Consider the following 26737-nt stretch of genomic DNA (forward strand, 5'->3'; position numbering starts at 1 on the left):
TTGAACAATAAGGGATGTTACTGAAACTGCAGAAATTGTCCATCCCCATTCCCTGCTTCTACAAGGATGTGCTACACAGTGACCTATTTTAGCCGTAGCATTTGGAAACATCTAGAAAGGAGCCAGGCTTGCATCTTCCTTTTCAAAGTGACTAGAATCAGTGTCAGTCCCTTGGTGGTCACTCCCTCAGCCATGACTCTGTTTTGCCGTTCCTTACCTCATCTGGCTGCCTTTTTCTCCCCTATCGATACTAGTGGATTTCCTTGATGTGGCTCTTTTTCCACTGACCGACCTGATGTGGTGAACTGTCTATTTCTAGTCCTCCTTCCATCATTTTAATGTTGGTACATCTGTAACACGTCCAGCATGAAGTTACCGCTGGAAAATAACTAGAGCTGCTGTCTCCAAGGTTGCTGGTTCCTTTGAGAGGTTTCCCATCCGAATATGGCAAGGATGATGAGTGTCATGGATGTTAATGGATAAAACACACATAGAACCTTGTTTTTAATGTGGCACCAGAGTCACTATTAAACTTGCTTATTTCAAGGTTTGTGTGTAATTTAGCTTTTGTTTCCCTAGCTTTTCAGTCATTGCACACCTTTAAATACTGTGAAATTGAAATTACTGTTTCACTTCAGGATTGAGTGCTTGTCAGCTGCTTTTCCTAAACCAGGTTGAGGGTACTTGTGTAAAAATAAGACTTGAGTACTTTTCATTGGGAAGCAAAAAAACCCCAACACCTCGAACCCAGACCGACCCCCAAAACTTGAAGGGTTTTCTTGCTTAATGAAAACCAGAACAAAGTGAAGGGAAAAAACGACACTGCATTCCATACGTGGTCAGCCCCTTTGTGGCTAGTTTTTCTGTAAGGCTTGCTTATTTTTACTGAGCCTTTTTTGACAGATGCTGGAATTCCCTTTTCATAGTGTTTCTTAATATAGTGGACAATTCTTTGAAGGTGCTTGAGTGGGAAAATTTGGGTGATATATAGGGTGGCAGTTGCATCAGTAAGAGTATGGAAATGATTCTCCATCACTTTTAACTACTTGAAGAGACACATTGGACTCAGTGTCATGTATGAAGTGTCGTTCTGGTTTAATTAGGAAAAAGTTGTGATCCAGCAATAGCAGCTGTTCCTTTAGGCTGAAGTTCAGATTCTAACCTGATCTAAGTCTGTGCTGCTCCTGAAAGAACTAATAGCACTGGGCCCAAGCTGGGTTAGTGTGAGAATCCAGCTGGAAAGTTTTCTGGGAGCTGCAAGGAACGTCAGTCTTCAGTCTGCTCACAGCACGCAAAAGAGAAATCTTGTGTCAGCACAAAGAAGGGGTGGCATGGAGGCTGGGGGTTAATTTCTTGTGGTGAAAGTGCTGGTTGATATGACCTGGAGCACAAGTGTGATAGGAGCAGCTGAGGGACCTGGGAAGGTTTAGTCTGGAGAAGAGAAGGCTCAGGGGGACCTGATAGCTGCCTACAAGTGGCTGACAGGAGGATGGAGCCAGGAGGGGCTGGGCTCTGCTCCCAAGGAACAAGGGATGGGACAAGAGGAAATGGCCTCAAGCTGCACCAGGGCAGGTTTAGATGGAGCTGAGGAACAATTCCTGCCCCAGAGGGTGCTCAGGCATTGGAACAGGCTGCCCAGGGCAGGGCTGCAGTCACCGTCCCTGCAAGTGTTCACACAGCATGGAGACGAGGCCTCAGTGGCATGGGTTAGTGGTGGCCTTGGCAGCACTGGGAACAGTTGGACTGGATGAGCTTAAAGGGCTTTTCCAACCTAAATGATTCTCTGGTTCGGCATTTCTTTCAGAAACTTGTCAAAATGAGCCTTGGTTGCATTGAAATGAAGCTGGCTTTTGGCTAGGAATCTTCAGCATTATAATTACTGACTATACTCTGGTGGTTGGAATGAAGGGTCTGTGTCTATATCTCAGATAACTTTTCTTTGAAGAATTTAAGACTTGTATAGTTGGAAGAGCAACTTACTCTGTGGGTATCTTCAGACTACAAATACTAAATGTAGCTATGTACAAATCATCTTGTAGGATGCTGTTGAAACATATTCTTAGGTAAATGTTTAAAGATTGTGGTTTATGGATTCTGCATGTGTCTGAAGTTCTGGGGAGCTCAGGGGAAGAGCACAACTGGGTGCACTGCTCGGCTGAAGTCATGCATCACATCAGCTGATGGCCGTGGGTGCAGAACTCTGCTTTGGCCACATGCTTTCAAGTAGACACTTGTTTGAAGGCCTGGTTGTTGCAACTACCCAGTGTGGTTTAGAATGAAGGCATGTCTTTGTCCCTTCTCTAAAAGAACAACTTAAGGTGTGTAAATGACACGTACATACAGTCTTGGCTTTAAATTGGTTGTTTAGGATGCATCTTTCAAACTAAACATTTGTGGGGTATGGAAAATCTTCTTTGTGTGTATTTTCAAGTGACTCCCCAAGTTTTTATTAAATGGGGAGCTTCCACATGTGTTAAACTGTAAATAACTCCATGGTAATCAGATGGATCCTTCCTTGGACTTCCGTGCATCACTGAAGCTTTTCCTTTATGTTTTGTAAAGCCTGATGACTAGAATTATGATTTCAGGATGAACAACAGCAACGTGGAATCTGACAACTGCTCAAGCAAATTCTTCATGATGGCACATGAGGGGTGGGAGAGCAACATGAGGCTTCCTGAATTCAGATGTTGGAGTTCAGCTAAAATGAAAATCCATAGTACTGCAGTGGTGCTGTCCTTCTGCTCTCACCCCTGGAATGTGGGAATTACTGAAATATTTTATGTGCTGCTACAAAAGCAGGGAACTTTAAAATCCAGAGTGAAACTCCTGTGTCTTAGGGTAGCATAAATCTTGAAGCAGGAGATGAGGTGAAATTTTGTGGTACATTGCATTAAAAAGGCTAATTTAGGGGGATAGCATTGCCCTGGAGTGGAGGAGATATTGCATGATTTCTTTATTTTTCCTTAGTTCTCAGAGTCGTGCACTGCTGACACAACTGTGGAGTAAATACACAGTTGCTAATTTTGAGGAAACTGATTATTGGCAAGTATTTATTCACCACTTTTCGGCTACATCAGAGCCAGGCACAGCAGAAACCAATAGCTGACAGCTCAGCAGATGTTGAGAGAGAAAAGAGCATGTCAGATTTTCCCTAATTTACCAAGCCAGGATTTTTTTTTTTCTTTTACATTGCATTTGACTGAATGATTTAAGAGGTTATGGGAGAAAATATTTATGTCACCCCCTCCTTCGAAAAGGACTGTGACGTACCTGATTGTGCATCCTTGGGTCTGGGCTTTGTCCTCCCTAGCTGGAAAGAATTCCAGAAGGATTACTTGTCCACCTCCGATGTCTGTCCTTCATGGTTGTCTGCTCCAAAACATAGCAAGCGCACCAGACAGGTCTTAGGATATCACCTTATCGTCAGCCCTGTCTGTTTTCCTTTCAGCTTTAAGTGTATGCTTCTGTTGTTGGTTCCAAAAGCAGCTCAGTTTTCCTCTAAGTAGTTATTAGAAAACTGAATGGTGGTGACAGCAATTTGGAAGCAGTGGCTTAGCCCTTCTGCACAACTGTTCTCCTCACCATATTAAGAAGAGTGTAGTCTTGACAACACAAGCTTATTCCAAACTATCTCAGCTTTTGTTAGAGATAAAATGTAGTTTGACAACTACAGTGGAAACTCTCTTATGGAAACAAAAGAATGTAACCACCCACAAGTAACTGAAGTATCAAATGTGTGTATTTTACCAAGGCCGCTTACAAGCGGGAGCAGCGTACCCAGGAGAGCACATCTCCGCCATCCTCTTGGTCCTCCTTTGACTAGCACTGACTGTAAATATCATTGCCCTAACTTTTCATTCCTTATTTGCCCCCAAAAGAATACCACTGGGGTAAATCTGCAGAATTCTACCCAGCTATATGTATCTTTCTTTTGACACTTGTGCCAGTTAAGTGTTTTGTCCTAATATAGTTTCCCTTGTGCTCCCTGCAATTGCAAGTGATTGTAAAGACGCTGAGGAGAGAAGGCATCAAGAGACAAGGTATAAGGTATCGAATGAAATTTGGACTAGAAATCTTCAAAGGTCAGTCCTCTGACATATTTTTGTGGATAGTAGAATATCCCACCTGAGGTATTTTGAGAGCACTCAACACTTACTTCCAGTAGTTTTTACTGTGTTCATGCATATATTTTCAAGGGAAGAGCTGATGCAGTGTTGGGTTCAAGTCAATCTAGGTGTTCTTTGTAGAGTTCTGTAGAGACTCGTTAGTTTCCCTGAAAATAAAAGTAATTCTTTCTTACCCTTTTGGAATTTTCTGTGATGTTTGTACCTTAGATGTGCTAGTTGGACGGATTTTTTCAGTAGCCTCCTGCTTCATCTTTCTGTCCCAATCACTGTCTTGTTATTTTCTCATCAGCATGTGTGGATTTTATTTCTGCCCAAGTAATGAAAGGTCCTACTGTGAGTAATCAGTCTGTGAGCTGTTGATTAATAGACCTTTCATTCTTGAGTCAGCAAACGCTAGAAATGGGGTACTAGAAATGCTTTGCAATTAATTGTCAGTAGTAATGCACAGATGGCAAATGTTGTGTTCCTATATTTGTTTTTTTTTTTAATTCGCATAACTGGGGAAGTTTTTAGTTCATAGAATTGGGGAATGTGATCAATTGTATTTGTCACTCTATATGTCTCCAGAGAGTAAGTCCAGCTCTGCAGCTTTCTCTAGACACATGCTTTTTCCAGAGCGAGCAGTAGTGGTCTCAGATGTATGTTTGTTTCCTCAGCCTTCAAGAGAGCATCCTCCTTTAGCATCTTTTCATGGCTCTTCTGGTTCCTCTTACTCTCACTTTGAAGTAGTGTGGGTTTTTTCCTTTCTTACAAAGGCTCTTTATTTTGGCTTTGTCAAAGCCTGTGAAAATGGAAGGTGTGTTGTCCTGGAGCTCTGCAGGTTTTGTAATTTCCGATTGACTCCGTTAACCCAGTTATTTCACAGGTAGCTTGTGCATTCACATTTTCCATGTAGGTCAGTTTTGACAACTCCCTGATGCTTGTAATGTCTCTGAAGCTGCATTGCAGTGTAGCTACAGCTTGAGCAGACAGTTTTCTTTTAACCAATACAAAAAAGAAACGAAGTGAGGTGAGCTTTGGCAAGCATGGGCTGCTGACTGTGGGCTCATAATTCCATGCAACCTTGGATGCTGAAGCGCCAGGCTGTCATGTTTCAGCTGTTGTTGGTACTCTGTATGGGTGAACCAATGCCCTGAGGTGGTTCCTTTTCATCTGCAGTCATGTTGAAGAACCTGACATGAAGGGAAACTTGATTTTGGTTCCTTGATTTTACTAGAGCAGAACTTTCTTTTAATATGCTGAAAACTGGCTTCCTTTGCCTCATGTTTAATTAAGTAATATCCTGTTTGAAACAGCTACCTTGCAGACATGCTATTTATCAGCAGCAAAGCCTAGATACATAAGCAGAGCAAACGTGACTTTATGGTGTGCCACAAATTCTTTGACTTGTGAACTGTTGATGGTTGTTTTGTTGCAGAAAAGAGGTCTGGTTTTAAAAGCAGATTTTTGTATTTGTCCTCCCCTCTTTTTGGGCGCCTGTAGATTTGACTTTCCTTGTCTCCCTGGTGTCTTCTTTGCCACATTTTCCCATCGTTGAGCCCTGGTTTGCGGGGTTGCTTCTTGCCTCACCATGCTGCATTATGAATTCTAGTGCAAGTGGTGGGTTGGAAGAAGGGAGCCATTTCTATTGGCAGCAGCTAAAATCTCACCTGTGAAGCTCAGCCATTGTTTCTTTGCCATTTATAACTGTCAGTTGTAGAAAGCTAAAACTGCTTCTGCTTTGAGGGGAAATAATAGTACTTGAAAAAGGCTTTCTAGAATCTGTTGCAGTATTCTTCTGAAGTACTTCCCTGCTTTTAATGGCTTTTCTAAATTATTTAAATGGCATCTGTGACAGGAACAATATACCAAGATTCTGTCCCCAGCCACTTAACATTCAAGATTTGCTCTGAGAAAGTTGATTGAATTGTCTTACTGTACCTGGATTGCTGAAATCTTGTTGCTGTCGATGCAGTTGCTGGTGGGCAAAAGCAGGTTCATTGCTGGTAGACTTCCTTGTTCCTCTGTTTTGTGAGGATCAGCTCTGTGACTCTAACAGATGTTACTGCCATAATTTATGCTCCAAATGCAAGTTGTGAAATGGTGGAGCTTTGGCTTTCTTTCCTTTATAAACGTCTGTAAAACACAAAGTTGGACTTCTAGCAGGGTTTCACATGACACCGTCTTGTGTGGAGCTGGAGCTGTGTGGGAGCAGCTGTGTAGTAATAGCATGGTGCTGCTCCCAACCCTTCTCCTGATGGGTTTCGTTTGGATGTTCTTGTGTGTTCATGGAAATGTTGGTTCATGTTTTATAGTGTGCTGAAGGCAGGAGCTAGCCTGCATGAAAGCTTCTAAAATCAGACTTCAGATTAAAAGCATCTTGTAGTCTCCATTTTTGTGGTCGTCTGTAATGACATGGCAGAGCATCGTTACCCATTGGCAAGAGCGTGGTTGCATCATGCCATTTGGAGTACTTCAGGCTCTTTAGTTTCCTTTCCGTATCAAAGCAAAACCTGTGTATTAGAGGGAATCAAAGCCATTGCACGTTTGCATAAAGCTTGCAGGTGCTGTCTTGAGCATAACTGGTCATTGTGGAAGGATGAAAGAAGATGAAATACATTATTTATTTCTTCTGACAAGCTGTTTACCCCTCTTTGAGTCACAGGCATTGAACTGATGGGATTGTGTTTTTAAGCAAATCACAATCATTAGAATTCATAAAATGGAAAAGATTCAATGAAAAAAAATTGTTCACCTGCTAAAAATAGAATATGCTCTGGGGCCTCGAACACCAGAAGGACGTAGAGCCGTTGGAGTGAGGCCAGAGGAGGCCATGGAGATCCTGTGAGGGCTGGAGCCAGGCTGAGAGAGCTGGGCTGGGTCAGCCTGGAGAAGAGAAGGCTCCTGAAGGGGAGACCTTAGAGCAGCTCCAGTGCCTGAAGGGGTTGCAGGAAACCTGGAGGGGGGCTTTGGACAAGAGCCTGTAGGGACAGGCCAAGGGGAATGGCTTTAACCTGCCCGAGGGGAGACTGAGATGAGCTCTTAGGCAGACGCTCTTCCCTGTGAGGGTGCTGAGGCACTGGCACAGGGTGCCCAGAGAAGCTGTGGCTGCCCCATCCCTGGCAGTGTTCAAGGGCAGGTTGGACACAGGGGCTTGGAGCAAGCTGCTCTAGTGGAAGGTGCCCCTGCCTGTGGTAGGGGTTGGAGCTGGAGGAGCTTTAAGGTCCCTTCAACCCAAACCAGGCTGGGATTCTGGGATTCTGCATGTAAGTTTTGAAGAACAGCATTTTTCTGTTGAATTTCATTGGAATAACTTTTTGGGGTTACCAAATGCGCTAAATGCTCCTTTACATCAGAGAAGAAACATAATGTTAGCTATCTTTATTCTGATAAAGCAGTAAAGCAACTGCAGCTTGTGTTGGACTGTTTGTATCAAGTAACTCTAAACGTGGTCACATTCTCAGCAATGCAGTTGACTGTCACAGGGCATGAGCATGAAATACTGTTTGTCTGGTAGAAAGCCAAGTAATTGTTAGTAAAGAATAGAAAAACCTCTGGTTATTTCTGCAAGAAAATCTTATTAAATGAAAAAGTAGGAAATAAAACATGCAGACAGCACAGTGAGAACACTCAGTACTGGTTAATGATCTTGGTCACTTCATGTATTTAATTAACTCTCTGACATGGGGTCATACACCTAAGAAAGTAAGTCATGGTTTTCAGTTCAGGGCTCGGATTTTAGAAAACAAAATCCTATGAACAGTAGAAAACTGATCTTGGATTTTCAGAGTGATATGGAAGATGCAGCGTGGTTCTTTATCAGGAGATGTAATATGTGAATGAGGAAAGAGCTCAGTAAAAAACTCTCCAGTAAGAGTTACATATAAAGCTGGAAGCTGGGTTGTGTTGGACTGCTTGTAGGTATTTGAGTAAGAATGGCAGAGGCTGAAAAGTTGGAGGAGGTCGGAAATATGCCACGTGCTCAATGTGCCACAAGAATGAACAGTGAGAAATGCAACACCAGTAGGACTTAAGGAGAGCAACTCACTTCTGTTGTCGGAGGTAAGAGATGCTCGAGTTTAAGTTGCTTAGTAAAAAACAAGTCAGAACAAGAGCCGATGGATAGAAATTGAACTGAAAAAAAAACCCAACCCAGCATGTATTGAACACTCGCTACTTTGCTGTTAACAGATTTTCTAACTGGTTATTGTAGTGATTTGGAAATAAAGATGAAAGATTTATGTAGCTCAGGTGAGACCAACCTGAGTTAGTTATTTTTCTTCTCCAGAGCACTGCTTTCCCCCTGTTTCTGTGATTGTGCTTCATTGTTCCAGTTTTTTAATTGTTAATTCTGCATACTTAAATAGTCTCCAGAATAACATTAAAGCAAGTGAGGATAGTTACCGTGGTTTGCAGGCAATTCCAGTGGTTGCTGGTGGTCTCTTTTGAGCCCCCTAGAAATATGTTTGAAATATAAAAGAAGCTGTGTTGGCTTAGTTGGTTTGTTCATAGAAGAAGAAATTTTGTTATCCAAGGTTAATATCAAATGATGTGCCATGGGCCATCTGTATGAAGATGCTGACTGTTGACAGGTAACTGTTAACCCAGGTGGACAAGTAATTTGCAATAGAAAGAAGCTTCTGAAAACTTAGTAGGGAAGCCTCTCAGCTGCGGCTCACCCTGCCCTAAAGATCTTGCAAACACAGGAGTGCAGAAGACATGAGCCTTACAACCAGACATATTTAGGCACTGTATTCATCATGCCCTTCTGAAATACTGACTGCATCTGACCACAGAAAAGGTAAAATCTGTGATGGCAGTGACAAAATGCTTGTCAGCAAGCCTGTCCCTTCTGCTTCAGGTGTCACCTCTGCTATCTTGAGCTTAGAACTTGAGTATCTCTTTGGTCTTTGGCTGCTGCAGCCTGCCTTCCTCGCTGTCTCCAGGCTGTGCTTGCAGCCTGGGCTGGCTCATGTGTTGGACAGGGTGAGCTTTGGAGAGCAAGCCCTGCTGCTATTGGAGCCAGCCTGCAGGAGCTCTGGTTGCAGTGTTTCCTCAGCTGCTAATCTGTTTGCAGTCTCTCTAATCAGATTTCTCTGGTTGGTGCTGCAGAGACTTTGTGCTATGCCACTGTAATTGAGATGGCTGATGTGTTTCAGCTAGCTGGTGGATGAAATCAAGCCAGCTATTACAGTGGAGACAAGGGCTTGTCTGCTGAAGTTGGGAACTGCTTTTTGTTTCATGACTCTCAATGACTTGCATTAACCCAGGACATTGATTTCAAGGCAAGTTTTGAAGCTTTCAGAGCTTAGTCTCTAAATGAGCAATAATTTGTTGGGGATGAAGGGATTAGTGAGTTAGATTTTTCTTTTCAAAGTGTGAGGCAGTGCAGCCCATTCTCCTCCCTCAGTGACAATATGTAGTTTGCACCCAAATTTAAGAGCAAATCTCTGTGTGACTCTTTTTTTTATTTAGCTAACAGCACTGCATCTGAAAACTTGAACAGAAAACATCATTTTAATACACTTTTCCCCTTAGTTCTCATGCCAGTGTGAATTGTCACAGGATCACGGAATAGTTTGGTTGGAAGGGGCGTTAAAGCTCATCCAGTTCCAACCCCTGCCATGGGCAGGGACACCTTCCACTAGACCAAGTTACTCAAAGCCCTGTCATGTTGAAATGTCTTCTTTACAATAGAAAACTGAGCAAAAGGCTTGTCTTTAAAATCCTGTCATAAGTAGATCTGAAATTCCTGTTTCTATGGAGCTGTAAATGGGGGAGAGTGGGGTGTGTGTAGTCTTTACTGTGGGAATTGTGACTGTATTGGCTTGGATTGTCATGGCAGTGGTGTCTCCAGGTTCTTTAGTTCTTTAACGAGGCTGACTTACTGTTCCTTGTGAACAAATTACCAAAACTCAAAATCCAGTCCCCCTTTGCTGCCCCAGCAACAACGTTTGCAGGCAAACCGCATGGTTCTGAAACTCCATTTTAGCTCCTGTGGCTTTAGTAGTTAGACCAAACTAATCTCAAACTCTCTTCACCCCTGCCCTTCTTTTTCCCCTTCTCTGATAATAAGACTCTCAAATAATACTTGAAATAGCTCAGTCTGCTTTGGCATCATGCTAGGAAGGCATACCAGGAAGATAGCTTCTTTATGGCATTGAATGTGGGGTAATACCATCTTTGTGTATTGTAATGGGAGCAATGGAGAAGTGCTAAATGCATTCAGTACCTAATGTGATCAGAACAGTGAATGTCTTTAGAATCTGCCAGTGACAGTTGGATTTGCAGGGTCTTCTTGAAACTGGAACAGACAATAGATTCTCAAAGCCTTAGAACACAGTGAATGTTTTGAGGTATTACATTTCAAGAGTATTTGAAATTTAGTTCCAGCTGTTTTGGCGTTCAGTGTGATGCTCCTGGTTTAACTGAACCTCTTCTGTTTTCTTCCAGGTGAATCTGGACTGGGAAAATCAACATTAATCAACTCATTATTCTTAACAGAACTGTATTCCCCAGAGTATCCAGGTCCTTCACACAGAATTAAAAAGACTGTCCAGGTATGTCGGGGGGAACTGCAGCTTGAACAATGTAACTTGCAGTATAGTAATCTAAGGTGATACAGTTGTCACATAAGCACCTATATTTCAAATAAGTTACGCCACAGTGTGAATCACTAAGAAAGACTCGGGGTGTCTTTCAGTGACCTTAGCTATGCAAAGCTTCCAGGTTCTGAAAGTTGTAGCGTATTGATGTGGGGGAGCCCTGAAGTACTTTGTGCACTGCCTGTACTTTACAAACCTCATACGGGTGCAGTCCTGTTTGGAAATTGAATGTTTTATTATTAAATAAGGTATTGAGTGTATCTGTAGAAATACGTAGATGTGCGCTAAAACCCCTGACTATTTAAGACAGGCTTCTAGAAACCAGGTATTAAAGGATACAGCTAATGTCTAAAGGGTCCAACAAGAAATCTGGAGGGAGACATTTTACAAGGGCCTGTAGGGGCAGGCCAAGGGGAATGGCTTTAACCTGCCAGAGGGGAGACTGAGATGAGCTCTTAGGCAGAAGCTCTTCCCTGTGAGGGTGCTGAGGCTCTGGCACAGGGTGCCCAGAGAAGCTGTGGCTGCCCCATCCCTGGCAGTGTTCAAGGCCAGGTTGGACAGAGGGGCTTGGAGCAAGCTGCTCTAGTGGAAGGTGTCTCTGCCCGTGGCAGGGGTTGGGACTGAGTGAGCTTTAAGGTCCTTCCCAACCCAAACAAGTCTGGGATACTGTGATTATGCAATTCAGGTTATGTTCATTGAATTCTGGTTTAAATAACTGAGGATTAGATTCCCTGTCTCTGGAAGATTGTATTTTATATTAATATAAAATATTTTATTTATATAAAAACCATATTTTTTAGATTTTATATATATTTTATTTATAATATAAAATATTTAATATAAAGTATTTTATATTAATATAAAATATTAATAGAAATAGAAGTTACATAAAATCTAACACAAAACCCGCTGAGACATCCTTCACAGATAACTTGGTCCCACCCTGGCTAAAGATGGATCAGGGTAAGAAAAATTAAACCAAAACTGTGTGTGCAGAGTTTCCCAGTCTGAGTTAAGTGCTTTCATCTGTTAGGTGGCGAGATGAGATGATAGTCTGTTCATCCTGACTTTTTGAGTTCTTCAGAGGTGGTTTGGTTCTTTTTTCCTACTTCCACTGTGTGGGCTAAAGCCTGAGGGTGGCCAAGAGCTGCCAAACCTATTTTCAGTAGAGAATTGGGATTTATTATGACTTAGCAAATAATGTGATAGGAATAAAACGTATTTAAGGACTACTTTCCCCCTTAGAAACTACTGCTTGCTTTACCTAACGAGTATTCTTCTTTTGGAGTATATTTGTAGCGCAGCATTGCTTTTCCTTCAGCTCCTTGTTGTGATGAATGAAAAATCAAGGGTACCGTTTTAAGAAGGAAACTGAAACTGTCTCATTTCAGTGTCGCTGTCTTAAGTGAGGATAAAATTGTTTCCCCCTACACCCCTGAAAACTGTGTGTGCTGGCAGCGTTGTATATGATGTGGAGATGATGCCAGTCAAATTTGAAATCCGAGAATTACCAGTGGGAGCTGCTGTTTGGCAAAGAGCACAAATCCCATGGATCCAATTTAAACCTTTCTAAGGATGTCAAGGGTTTTGTGGGGTAGAGATGAGACAGACCACCAGAGCATCCTAAAATCTCCGTGGTAATAATTGCCTGTTCCTGTATGCTGGGAATAACTTACTGTTCAGGAATTGTACAAGAGACTCTTGCATAGATAAACACCAGCTGTGGTTTGGGCTGGAAAACGGTCACAGTTTGCAGCTTGGTGGGGCAGGTCCTGTGTATTAATTCCATGGAAAAGACAGAAAAGCAGTTAACCGATCAATGTCAGATGAATTCAAACGGAACTTCTTCAGAAATGATGGGTATGAAATAGGTTTTCTCTGACGGTTATTTGAGTGTCTGTAGTGGGTATGATCAAGGCTTGTTTAATCCATTAAAAGCAGCCAAGCTGTAACAAGCCTCATGTCCTGAGCACTGTGCAGGAGCTGCCAAGGAGACCCGCGTGACCCAGCTGGCTGGAGTGCATGGGAAAATGGCTGTTTGGAGGAGACTTTGATTAAAAAGCTTTAAATTCCAAGACTTGAACTAATGTTTTCCGTGAATCCCTCTGGAATACTTGCACATCAGATGATAGGATGCAGTTGGATGCTTAACTATGAATGACATTAGTTTACAGTGATATTCTGGATCTTTGCCAGATGCTGCTTTCTGTGCCTTTGACCATGTATGGACACATCAGTTTGGGTTAGAAAAATGCTACTTTACAGAGGCACCTTCTTCACCTACTGTCTCTTACTAGGGCTTTCTACTGCTTACAGTGTATGTTGCATGTGGTCTGATTGTCCTTAACACAAGCGTCTGACATTTAATTTGATAACTAATGTTTCTTTGGTAGCAAGATACCTCCATGAATGCATGAAATGAATTGAAACCCTTCCCATGCAGTAAGGTCTGCATTGTCTGCAGGGATTCAGTTGAGCAGGCCATTTGTCAGAAGAGTCCTTCACCAATTCAGCCATACTTAAAGCTTCCAAGCATACAGAATCAGGAAAAATGTTTGGCGTGGCATTTCTGAGGCTCTCCTGACCTTCCTTTTCCTTTGCTATAAACACACATTCAAGATAATGTTTTATTAATTGCTTCTTTTGTAAAAGCATTCCACTGTGAGTGCTTAATCATTTAATGGCTCTTGCTGGGCATTTTTGTGCTGGAGAATAAAGCTGATACCTTGTAGTGCTTGGCAAGAGTACAGCTCTTAACATTATCATCTCTAATATTCTGAAAGTGCTAGGAGTTTCTTATACTTGCAGGGAGTTTGGTTATAGGAGGGGCTGTGTGGTTACTGTATGCAAGATAGCAAAAGGAATGTGAGGAATCAGAAGTTAATCTCCTGTGTGCTGAAGCTTGTGAATAGTAAACTCTTGGCTGAGTTGACTGTGTGGCTGGGGATTGCTGTCTTGAGTTCTGGCATTGATTATGTACAATAACATTTCTCTGTGGAACACTTGGGGTGGGAAGGAATTTACCACAATTAAAACATCAGTTTTTAAAGCACTGCATGTGTTCCTGGGTTCTCATGGCTTTGGACTGGACATTTTTGAAAGGTAGGAGTTGTGCAGTTAGTAAAAGGGTAACTTGGTGGTGTCTTAGGCAGGTATGGGTGCATCATTATGTTTTTACTTATTTGTTACTATTTTTTCTTCTTTAAAACCTTCCTAACATCACAGTAACTCCTGCTGAAGTAGCAGGTTGAGTCGGGTGGCCTTCAAGTCCACCCCAACTTGGATTCTTCTGTGACTAACATCTCTGTAGCCAAATGTTGGGGACTCTTGTTTTATGAAGCTGCCTTACTGGGACCCCCAACACAAGAGGGGTGTGAACCTGATCGGAGGGCTGGAGCAGCTCTGCTCTGGAGCCAGGCTGAGAGAGCTGGGCTGGGTCAGCCTGGAGAAGAGAAGGCTCCTGAAGGGGAGACCTGAGAGCAGCTCCAGTGCCTGAAGGGGCTGCAGGAAACCTGGAGAGGGGCTTAGGACAAGGGCCTGTAGGGACAGGCCAAGGGGAATGGCTTTAACCTGCCCGAGGGGAGACTGAGATGAGCTCTTAGGCAGAAGCTCTTCCCTGTGAGGGTGCTGAGGCGCTGGCACAGGGTGCCTAGAGAAGCTGTGGCTGCCCCATCCCTGGCAGTGCTCAAGGGCAGGTTGGACACAGGGGCTTGGAGCAAGCTGCTCTAGTGGAAGGGGTCCCTGCCTGTGGCAGGGGTTGGAGCTGGAGGAGCTTTAAGGTCCCTTCAACCCAAACAAGTCTGGGATCCTGTGATTCTTTTTTTTCTGTTTTTGTTAGGTGAGGATGCAGGTCAGGACAACTGCATGCTGTGAACAGCCATATTGCAGTTGAATTATTTTTTGAGACCCAGCAGTGAAAGGGATTGATTTGGCTCAGGTAAGATCCCTACTGATGAGTAGATAAAATTAGCATCCAGCATACTTGGAAGCTGAATACAGAGCTTTCTTTGCAGTCAGGTTACTGTTTTCTGTGGTTTTGTGTATTCTTTTCTGAATTAGAAGCAGTGTTCTGCTTGTGCAAGAGGTATTTATTTGGACTTTCTGGTAGAGTGTTCATTTATCTTGTAGATCTACATTGCATCACATACCAGTGATTGCAAAGTGGTTACAGCGGTGTTCAGGTGTGGCTGTGAGAGAGTGTTTCATCTATAGAATTAGGGATGTGCAAGTGCTTAAGCAGCATTGATATGATCTCTCAAATCTTGAGCTGGTCAAGAGACCATCCAGGTAGGATATATTATCCAAGTTTCTCCTCTCTCTGAAAGTTCATTACTGAATTTTCTTGCAGATGTTCACTTAATTGTATTTAACTTTCTTTTCTCTCCCCAGTTGAGGTTCAGGAGGCTTAACAAATGTTAAGCAGTGAGCAACAAGTAGGTATCAATGTCTGCCAACACCTGTGTGGCTCTGAATAAATGGCTTGTGTGGTTGATTTCTTATATCAATATTCAGAACACTGCATCAGTAGTGATTCAAGAAGAATTGCCTTAATATCGGGGGGGGGGGGGGGGAAGCTATGATTAACTATGTGAGCAGTTGGCAAGCGCCAGCACACTAACTTGAGTTTGTCATTTCTTACTGCTGTGGAGCAGACTGATTCAATGATGGTGGTGTAAAGTGCTTTTGCAGGCAGATACACCTGACCTTGGCATTGTCAATTACTGAGGTGTTAGAAGACAGAAGTGGGTAGCAGTCCATTTGCTGTTTAGCCTGTATTTTCTGTGTCATGACATGCTTCATCCGTTTGATGTGCTGGCTCCCAGCTGACTGAGCCGTGCTGCACATGGGTGGTCACAGCGTGAGATGCGAGTTCCCACACCCAGGTCTTGCATCATGCTTTGTGCTGATGCAGTTACCTTCTGAGCCAGGTTTCCATTGGTGATCTGAAGTAACAGGACCCGATCCATTACAGATCACTTGAGGTCTAGCTCAGCAGATTGCAGCTAGATTGTATTACTTTCCAATATCAATCTGTTTGTAACAGGAAGCCGTTGCTTTCTGTGATTCTTTTCCCAAGCATTATACTAGCTGAAGAATAAATGTGTTCTTAATAAAGCATTATCAGGGACTAGAAATGTAGTGTCTAAGATGCTTGGGGGAAGGATTAGTTTTGAAAAGTGTTGTTTTCTTTGAGGTGACCAACGTTGACAATTCCATCAAGGATAGCACGTGGTTAGGGTTGTTCCTGCTTTGATAGGAGTTAAAATATAAAGCTATACTATATGCCTTACCTGGGTTCTTTTATCACTGACTATATAAATGATTGCCCATTTGTTCTTTAAAAAATAATTATTATCAAATTACTGGGATTTTATAAGCCAAACATGGAGCCAGTATCCCTCTGAAGCAGAAAAGTTAGCAATTCAATGTCAGACTTCTTACTCCTTGAATGCTTTTCAGTGTTTATGATGGGTGACTAAATTGCTCAAAGTTTGATCTTTTCTCATTAATTTTACAGGTTGAGCAGTCAAAAGTTTTAATCAAAGAGGGTGGTGTTCAGTTACTACTTACAATAGTTGACACACCAGGATTTGGAGATGCTGTGGATAATAGTAATTGGTAAGATGTTTGTCTGTTCTCCCACAATAATTGACTTGTGTTTTGTGTGTGCGAGATACGCCTTCTGACATGTTCTTAAATGCAGCTTTGATCTTCATTTAGAATATTAATGCTTTTAAACTTCTCTGTTAGCTAAAAACTTTTAACAACTGTAGTTCCAAGCACCTCTAGATCTTGACTGAAATGCTGTCAGCTTGTCCCATTAAAGTGAATGGGGCGTTTGGCTCTCTATCCACTCATGCAGTGTGCAGAGCAGAGTTCTGTGCTGTCACAAGATGTGACCAGTATAGCGTGTTCCTTTGGCTACTGTTCTTAAGTGTTCTATTTAATGCTATTACAGTGAAGGTAATTGTGTTTGAGAGGGTTTTTCAGTGAACTCAAGGATTGTATCTTCAGAGCTGTGTAACTCAGGTGTGTGTAGAGGAGCTGGTCACTTAAAATAAACTGTGTTGAAGACCTTTAATTTAAAAAAACAACCAAACCAAATCCCCCAAATGCACACAAGCCATGGGGAAGCAGGGTACATCTCTTTCTTAGCAAAGACAGACTTTTTTACATAAATGATATAACTTACAGGTTTTTATTCATGTAACCTCTGCAGTTGGCAGCCAGTTATCGACTACATTGATAGTAAATTTGAGGACTACCTGAATGCAGAATCTCGAGTGAACAGACGTCAGATGCCAGATAATAGAGTGCAGTGTTGTTTATACTTCATTGCTCCTTCAGGACATGGGTTTGTATTACTGTATTTTGTCTTTTCTCTGTCTTTTATCTCTGGTAATCATCCAAATTTGGCATTCTTAGTTATGTAGAGTTCCAGATAGGATTTTCGTAATGGCCTGCAGAGCATGCTGTATTTCGAAGATGAGCTTACTTTGGCTAGTCAAACATCAGCAAGCCAGACAAGCAGTAAGTTGGAACACCAGGAAACAGGATTGCACATTAATTGCTTAACATGAAAAATAGTATTAGAAAAATTAAAACCATCCAGGTGTTCACAAGTGCTCTGCCTATTTGTAACATATGTCTGGTTTTGTTCCCATTAGAAGGAGAAACTGGTTTGCACTTCGAGCCAGCAGGATTTTTCCTTTCCATTCTTCCTCCCTCCCTTTGACTAATGATAAATTGAAGTTTCATGCATCTTTGTAAGCATGCTTTAATTCACCTGGGGTGTAATGGTTTGTAAGTGACAATTCCAGTGTAGGCATTCTGGATGTTTATTTAATCATGCAGTCTTCCACCCCTGCTTAGCTTTTAACTTGATCAGACTTCTATCTAGTGGCAGAGAGAGAGAACTGCACTTCCAGGCTGTATTAGACTCAGACTGACTAGGTCTGAAGTTCGTTGGTTAGCATTTTATCACTGTGTTACAACTCATTAAATTTGTCAGATACTCGTAAGCTGCACCTTTCAACTTTGGAAAGAAATCTTGGGGGGTGGAGAAGAGTTTTTCTTATGTAGCCTTGCTTAATGAAACAGTTTCTGTTGTTACAGTTTAGCATGCATGTTTGTACTGTCATTTGTGCTCAAAATGCTTTTCAGTTTTAAATTCAGACACTTGAATCCTTTGCATACACTGTTTTACGAGTGTGCAAAGTCAAAACCCTATTTAAGTGAAGGGAAGATGATTCATTGCTTGCTTTAGTCAATCTCTTTTTGAGGTAGCTTTGAGATTCTTCAAAATAACATTTGTCTTCCCCCCACACACCCTCCTTTTATCTGTTAACTTGTAAACCAGTGGGAAGTACAAATTGTTTAGGTAAGTTTTGGTCACTAGATTTGTAAGGTTAAAAGCTGGAAAAGTATGTTCCTTGTGCAGGTATTCAGTGTTACTTTGGGGCAGAGGAGGCATGTAAAGGTGAGCTAGGTTTCCTTAGTGTTTTTCAATTACCTGAGTAAATGCTTGGAGTTGGTCATCTATTTCAAGAAACAAATGGAGCACGGAGAAAATTGGTGCTGCTCTTGGCATTCCTCTCATCTTTGAGATACTCTTATCTGAAAGGACATTGCTAACTTCCTACCTGGTTTTTGTGGTGGTGCAGTCTTTGGTCATGTTTCCTGTGCAGACGGTAGCACATGGGAGCTGTCAAGTGTGAATTAAAACATTTGTAAGGGAACTTACTTTCTGTGTGTTCTATGACTTTCATGCATTTATAAAAGTCAGAGGGAAAGTACATGAAGGTGAATGGGTAGCCAAACCAGTGCTCTTAATCTAGATGTGCATTAATGTTTGTTATTTAATGGAAACATGCTGAGAAACTCGGTGGCTGGTAGAAAATGTTGAAGTGAAGTATGCGTTCTTTAGCTTGTTTTTATTCTTTTATGTATGGTTTGGAGGAGAAGCTAAATTTGAGTAATAAATGAATGTGGGTTTAATGTTTCTAATCCTAATTTCTTTTATATGAGAAATAATCCTGTTAAATCCTTTAAATTAATCCTTTAAGCCTGACTGAACTTACTATAATTCTGAAGCATTAACGCAACAAAACCTCTGTGGCTTTGCTTTAGCAGCCAGGAAGTACTGACCACTTTGATGTACATTGATGGTTTTATGTCCCCATAGGGTGGGTGTTGTAGTTGTCATCCGCTTTAACAGTAGGCTTTTTGTTCTGTGGTGTGATTTAGAGATGAGGTATTTCTACTTCATTTGTACACAGGCCAGTTTGCTGTCTTCTGCAACCTAATGTATAAAAATCTGAGCAAACTTTCAGGAAGAAGCATACAAAGAAACATGACTTTCAGAAACTGAAACAGTGTCTGTGTACAGAGTGATGCACAGCTGTAAACTCTTACCAGCCAGGCTTCAAATGGGACTGTCTTCCACCTAATGACATGAGCTTTACTACCTTTGCAGGAAGTTCTTATCACTTACTTAAATGAGTGTAGTTTCAGCTAGCAAAAGTCTTGTGACTATTATTAATACTAACAGTGCATTCCTCTGGGATTATACAGTGCTAGGGGATTTCCTATAGCAGTTGTAGGTAGCCTTTTGAATTTCATTCAAGCATCTACCATTCATAAATCAGTGTCTTAAGAGTAGTTGTCAGGACAAATCTCAACTCATTTGTACATTCTTGTTTCATGAACATAAATTGCAAAGTTCTAATGCTGTCTTTCAGACTTAAACCTTTGGATATAGAGTTTATGAAGCGCCTGCATGAAAAAGTGAATATCATTCCACTCATTGCCAAAGCAGACACACTTACACCCGAGGAATGCCAACAGTTTAAAAAACAGGTGAGTTGAAAGATTGATATTTACAGCATGGGATAATTTAGCAAGTTGATCCCTGTGGAAATGGTGAGATTTAACTTCTTGCATGCAAAGTTTAAACCCTGCAGCAATGACTTGAGACAGCAAAGCAAAGTAATTTATATCTCTAGATTTAATTATATTTCTTGGTGAAATAATCTTGCTTCTATCCTCAGGGGAAGAGGTTTGAAGTGTAGTATGATTCTTGGCAAGTGAAATAATTCACTGTTGAGATAAAAATCAGGAAGGGAGGAAGGGAGCTGTCAAGATTTAGGAGCCTAACAGAAGTTGTGTGTTAAAGGAGCAAAAAAAGGGTGATTTTAGCAGTATCATGGTATTACTGATTGTATTGTGGTGTTCACTTTCATGTTGATGTGCTGTATTTATTAAAGCTTCAGGTGATTAGATGAGACTCAGTATATCTGTTGTTGAGTCTCGGGCAGTGGTAATGCATTTTAAAGATGGTGAGATAGTCTAACATTGATAAACTGACAGATGTCTTTATAGAATAAATTTGGTGTTAATATCTCCAAGTGGTTTATGTTTTATTGCAACTACATGATCAGAGTAGAACATTTAGGTATTGTTGTTTATAGTCTTGATTTAAGACTAAAAATTAAAGGATGTTTCCTGCCTTGGAGGAACATAAGCAAGGTGCTGTAGCTCTGAAGTCTGTTTTGGTTGCATTTCATAGGGTTTTTTGATGTAAAGGGGGGGAAAAATGGTAGAATACAGAATATCTCTGAGTTTATAAGCAGCTTTATCAATGAGTTGATGTTAAACAGGGGAGACTTTCCCAAATCAAACTCTGAAAACAAGCCCTTGCTTGAACTGGAAGCTTATACTTTTGTAAGGTTGCAAATTCATGAAGCAGAAATACTCCCCAGGGCTCTGCAGTGCAGCTCTCAGCTGAATGGTCTGATTGTTTTCCATTCTCAGACTCTGGAGAACTCATCAGCTTGGCTTTAAAAAAACCCCTCAGACAAATGGAGCCCCAAATCAGTACAGTCTCATTCTTGAGGATCCTGTCAGTTATTCTCACATACTTATGGGTGCTTGCAAATATTTTTCAACACAGCTAACTGCTCAAGTCAGTCCATCAGTCACCAGCTCTATTACAATAGGCAGGAGATCCGGCTTCGAGCAACTGATGCTCAGGTGAGCTGGAAACAGAACAGAATAGGTGCGAGAGCAGTCACTAATGTGGGAACTCAAAGGGCTGAAGTATGCCTGCAGTTATCTATTCAAATTGGGGGGGTTTGAGGGACTCAATTGCCAGACTAGTCTGAGCATTTAGGCTGTACGGGATTTAGGCTGTACAGGATTAGTTTTTGCATGGGCAGGTTGAGTTCTCAATAATGAAAATCTATTTGTCCTGCTCTAGAAAACTGACATTCATTTTTGCTGCCTTGTCTTATGGATGGTATTCTGTTAGCTCTGAGGCTCTGGCTCTGATCCTGTCTTCTGCCTAAGGAGAAATGGTCACAACTATGAATCCTTTGGGGTCTGCTGATGGTGCTACATATCTTACTTACAATCTTGCATATCAAGCAAAAGGAGGGAGAATCTGGCTGCATCAAGAAATGGAGTTATTACAAAGTATGAATTTCTCAAATAACGTTTTTGGTTTTAGATAATGAAAGAAATCCAAGAACACAAAATTAAAATATATGAATTCCCCGAAACGGATGATGAAGAAGAAAATAAGATTGTTAAAAAGATAAAGGTAAATCTGGGGGGGTAAAAAGCTGGGGGGGGGCGGGGGGGAAGTGAGTGAAAAGCTTCTTGTCCTTAATGAGGAGCCCACCAAAATGTTTAGAAGATACAAATCAGATGTAAAGCTGTTCTAAGAGTCAGTGTTCCTTTGCAGAGGCAGTAAATGACAGTCCTTTAAGGGGTAAAGTTCACTATGAGAGGGCTGGATCACACGTTCATTAATAAACTCTTAAAAGGTCACTTTCTTTTTATTCCATCCCTATTTGACTTCTAGCCACCTACTACAGTTTGTTTGATTCTGAGCTTTGAAGGAGGCAAGGGTTGTCTTTCAGAGGTGTGCATGGCACAGAGTATGTGCATTACAATTAATAGCTGACTAATTGATATACTGAAACCTTAATGGAGATGAATGACTAAAGAAAATCAAAAGGCTCTTGAAAGGGTTTTACTTTGTTTACTCGTGGTTTTGGGCTGTTCCTCTATGTTGGGGTCCATCTTGTATATGTTTCTTGAGCCTTGCTTCTGTTTGTTCAGTAGCTTTAACAGCTTGCAAGAGTTTTTAATTCTTTGTTACTGTGGGAATCGCCGAGGATAGATAAACACAACAGCACAAATGGAAGCGCTTCTGGGACTAAGCCCCGAAAGAAGAGCAGAATAAGAGCAAGGACAGAAGTCCAAAATACATAGCATTGTACACAGTTCCTTTCAGCTGCTTGAAGCTGCCCTTGGCTCCTTTGTTGCTTCTTGCACTGGAGGCATTTTTGGTTCAGCTGACAAGAAGAATTTGTAATTGTTTGCCCAACCTTTGAAAACTGGGAACAAGAGCTGCTCCAAGTCCTTATAGCCAGTGGGAATATGAACTGCTAAATAATTACTGTGCAGTTGAGTAAATAGGAAATGGTTTGCCTGTTGCTTAGCTTACTAATTAACAGTAATGTCTGTTTCTTAACTAGATTTACAGAATGCAACTGTATCAGGAATTTCAAGTAGGGGTGTATGTATGTCATTAAACTAGGCAGAGGTCAGTAAACAGAACTGTTCTCGCACGTTGGGTAAGCTCCACTGCAGTGTTCTAGCACCAAACTGTATGTGTCAAGTTTATCCATGGGCATGCTTTCAGTACTGGCAGTAGAAATGTTGATTTTTAAAGTAATGCTTTATCTTGTAGGACCGTTTACCTCTTGCTGTGGTGGGTAGTAATACGATCATTGAAGTCAATGGCAAGAGAGTCAGAGGAAGGCAGTACCCATGGGGTGTTGCAGAAGGTAAGGCTTCTCATGATGCTTTTTCTTTATCCCTTTAAAACTTATAAGAATTCGGTCTGTATTTGAAATGTTCAAAATGCTTAATTTGAATGTACTTTGCTCTGGAAAGTTGCTGAATATATGATTTTGTTATTCTGACAATCTGGGAACAAGGTAAAGCTTCAGTAATGCATAACTTTGCAAGCAGATTCCTTTTGAAGCCTCAGTGAGGAATTGTAAAGCCTGTAGTAACTTACTGCAGTTGATGAAGTTTATATTACACTATTTGCTAGCTTTCTTTTAATTGTCTTCATATAAAAACTATGTTTCTTAAATTCTTCTTTCTAGAATATTCACATTATACATGTTAACTTGATTGGCTTAAATAGCATAAATTCAGTTTAAAGTTTCTGGAAGAATTTTTTTTTTTCTCCAAACTTCTGAATCTTAATTCCTAGGATGTAACAACAGGAAGATACCTAGGAATGAATTGAATACTTATCTTAAATTAAAACTTACTTAAAACTCAACTCCTACTCTTACTAGAGGCCTGACAGTAACTGCCTGTTCTTCTGGCAGCCATAGCTTGTGCTTTAATGCTGCTTGTTGATTTCAGTTGGCACATAGCATTAAACCTTTTTACCATCCTACCAAAGGATACAGCATGCTGTATAGTGAAACAATCACTATTAAACTATTTTGTTTTTTTTTCATGATTGTTAAACTACTTCTTTGCAGTAGGCATCTATTTAAAGGAGATTTTTTTGTTTTCTGACTATCTCTGCCTTCCAAGGGCACTGGAGTATGCATTTGATGCAGTGTAAAATAGACAAAAAGAAGCCCAGCTCAACCAACAAGCAGTGTATGGACCAAAGCTTTAAAGAGAAATGCTGTAGCACTTTGAAGTGCGTGTCTGGCAGGAAATGAGGTTTGGCAGGAAGTAAGAACCAGCTGTGCCAGAAAGGATCAAGCTTTATTTAAGGCTCTTGTGTTGGCATTTTGGAGAGGTACAAAATGCTGCTGCTTCTCTTTATTTTAAGACAAACTTCACAAATGTTTCATGTTCATGTGATTGTACAACTTTTGGAAGTAGCCTAACTAAAAGGAGCCTCTTTAGGTGCCTTTGAGTCTGTCAGCTAAGGACAGAATACTCAGAGATGATGCTGCTTTGGCACTGTGACTTCGTGTACTGTCTGAGCAGAGCTTACCAGCTTATGTAAAACCATGGGGTAAAATATTGCAGGAGTGCAGATGCAAGATGGGCGCATGAAGAGGCTGCATGCTTTATTTTTCTGTAGGAGTCACTGAACTTACTTGGTTATTTTAATTTCTTCATCCTGTTTTAATTCCTCCTTCCCACGAAAATGTCCATCTCTACTTCAGGGGCACATTGGAACCTGCCTCATGCCTTTCTTCTGTGTTTGCCAAGAGCTTTCTATGTTGTCCTCTCTGCATGCCAGAGGGGTGGGCATTTTTCTTCAGGGTTGTCTCATTGTCTATCAGGGAAATCCCACTCAGCCTCAGTCTCTTCTACAGCAATGAATGATAGGCACAGTGGAGTAAGTGGCATCTAATGACAGCTGCATCAAATGAAATATACATCCTTCCTGTACTTAAAATGAAGACTTTTGAAACCCATTTGGCAGGGCAGGGTAAACAGACTGTGTTAAGCCTGTTGTCTGGAGGTTTGGATGTAGCCGAATCTAGACTGGCATCTTCAGTTAGTGTCTGATCCTTATACAGCTGCACTGGCAGGGCCTCCAGAGGTCCTCCAAAGTTAGTTAAACAGGTGAAACTATGTCTGTTGCAGTAGCTTATTCTGCTGTAGCTCGGTTTGCCAGTACAGCTTAGGGAAGCATAGGAACTTCGCTGGTAGGATTCATTGATCTAGTTACATTGTCATTGCCTCCCTAAGGTTAACATGCATTCTGTTTTAGTAAGGAAAGGCTAGAAGTACTCTGTTGTAGTGAATACAGGCAGTGGGTGGCATCTAAAAGCCTTAGCTCTGTCTAAGGCTCGGTTGGCATCTCAACAAAACTTTACCTCTCTTTGCAGTTGAAAATGGTGAGCACTGCGACTTCACAATTCTGAGGAACATGTTGATAAGGTAAGTAACATAACAGGTAACATATTTTCTAGTGTCTGAGAGATTGGGAAGTCATATATTGGAGGAAAAAAGGGTTTGAGCTGGTGAGTTGGTATTAATCCCCGTATCTTATACTTTTATCTTGTTTAACCACACATTTAGCATGTGGTGGTGGTGGTGATGATTTTTTTTAAACAGCTGTCTTTACATTCTGAGTACTTGTTCTTGTTGAAAATTGTGATGAACCCTAGGAACCCAAGTTGATAGAAACTAGCAAGTTTTGGCTTGTTCGTTATTGCTGACATGCTTTGATGCACCTACTACAGTAGTAATAAGCAGTTTCCATATCTGGTCTACAAATCCTTGCAAGTTTATCCACAGAACTCAATTTTTCCAAAGGTTGGATCTGTAAGTGAATGTTTGGAATATTGCAAACTGGAGATAGTTCAGTGCAAAACTAATTTGGTATTTCTGTGACTGTGTTGTCCTGACAGCTCCAAATGGCAGAATGACAACACTGTAGGAAATGGGACATTAATGGGGAGATATAATTGAATTAAGTCAATCTGCACATTGAGCACAGACTGATGTTTTTCTGTGTATTTGTGCACTAAGCTGATAAGTGACTCTTATTGACAGAACTCATATGCAGGACCTGAAGGATGTCACTAACAATGTACATTATGAGAACTACAGAAGCAGAAAACTGGCAGCTGTTACATACAATGGTGTTGACAACAACAAAAACAAAGGGCAGCTAACAAAGTAAGTTCTTGTGAAGGCTGTAGTGCACTTGAATCTTTTTGCTCTGGTTTTTGGTCGCTTGGTTGATTTTGTGTATGTGTGGTGGGATTTTTCTACTATATTTTAGGGGGAAGGGGAGTGTTGTTTGTATTTCTCTTCCAGTCAGTCGCCTCTTCACTGTGTTCAGGTCTGTTTTCAGACAGTATACTCCTGTTCAGACAGTATATTCCTATTTCCTTATGACTTATTTTTTTTCTGTTCACTAGCATTCACACTACTTTAACTGAACACGTTAAATAACTGGGGTTTAGTTAGATTCAGTTCTAAAGAGAGTTCATTAGTGTTTTTGTTTTGGTTTCTATACTGCTTTTGGGATTATTGCTTTTTTTGGCACGAATGCTCAATAGTAAGTGTCAGGGATGATTTTGGCAAGAATGGGTTAATATCTGTTTAGAAACTTGGAAAGTCCAGACCTGCTACTGTCATCTTTGAAGTGCTGCCCCGGCTACTTCTATGGTTGCTTATCATGGCAGGGAAATGATTACAACATCTTTATCTTTTGTGAGAGGAGAGTTGCAACGCAGAGGGTTTTTGGTTTGTTGCTTCTTTATTTTAACCCTAATATGTCATTTTAATTGCCTTTGACAGCAAGTTGTTTGCCAACCTCATGAAGTTATTGGAAGATTTAAAAGTAGGCTCTACTGTGTTCTGCATTATATGCCGCTGCTTGAGAATAGCTACAGTTTTAAATTTAAGTACTTTTCCTGCTCTGCATGGATCAACTGTATCAACAATAATTAGTGATGAAATAATAATTAGTAATACTCTTTTCTGAATACAAATTTCCCAACCAAAATATTCTGTTCAGCTAACAATATGCCAAATTACAGCTGTTCTTCCTGAAAGAGATCCTTGAAATTACATGGGAGCATCTGCTATTCCCATCCATATGACATCCACAAAGCCATTTTCTGTACAGGAGTGTCTATTCTACATTTTCTTAATGCTTTGAAAGTGACTGTGAAGGAATGATTGAAGTGGACACAATTTAGTTTCATCCAGTGTGAGCCTACACAAGACTTCCCTGCTGAGCACTGACAAGAAATACAATAGTACATGTCAGTTACATCAAGTCCTCAGAAGTGTACTTAAACTTACATAAAGTTTGTAGTGAAGGCAGGTGTTAAAGATAATAGTTTTTATATATGCATATCCGTAACATAGAGGTTACTTCTCACTGTCATGTTTCTTGCCATCTTATTTTTAGTGGTAACACTTTGGCCATTTCTTCTTTTGTGCATGCTTAGTTTAGTGTTAGCCTGAAGCTACAAACTTAGTCCACATAAGGATTAATTATTC

At 41.1% G+C, this 26737-nt stretch overlaps 1 protein-coding gene across 2 annotated transcripts in view; it reads left to right on the plus strand.

Annotated features, from left to right (window-relative positions):
• Positions 1-26737, plus strand: part of SEPTIN7 (septin 7) — a 54963-nt gene that overhangs the window by 18811 nt on the left and 9415 nt on the right. For both annotated transcript variants that reach the window (XM_057431253.1, XM_057431254.1), the window contains exons 3-10: positions 10563-10669; positions 16233-16333; positions 16935-17069; positions 19456-19573; positions 21222-21314; positions 22473-22569; positions 24604-24655; positions 25274-25399. In XM_057431253.1, coding sequence (XP_057287236.1) covers positions 10563-10669; positions 16233-16333; positions 16935-17069; positions 19456-19573; positions 21222-21314; positions 22473-22569; positions 24604-24655; positions 25274-25399 — 829 coding nt within the window. The remainder of the gene's footprint in view (positions 1-10562; positions 10670-16232; positions 16334-16934; positions 17070-19455; positions 19574-21221; positions 21315-22472; positions 22570-24603; positions 24656-25273; positions 25400-26737) is intronic.

The sequence above is a fragment of the Pezoporus wallicus genome, unplaced genomic scaffold (genome assembly GCF_028554395.1).
Source record: "Pezoporus wallicus isolate ANWC-B61680 ecotype Strahan unplaced genomic scaffold, APGP_CSIRO_Pwel_v1 scaffold_11491, whole genome shotgun sequence".
Taxonomy (NCBI): Eukaryota; Metazoa; Chordata; class Aves; order Psittaciformes; family Psittacidae; genus Pezoporus; species Pezoporus wallicus.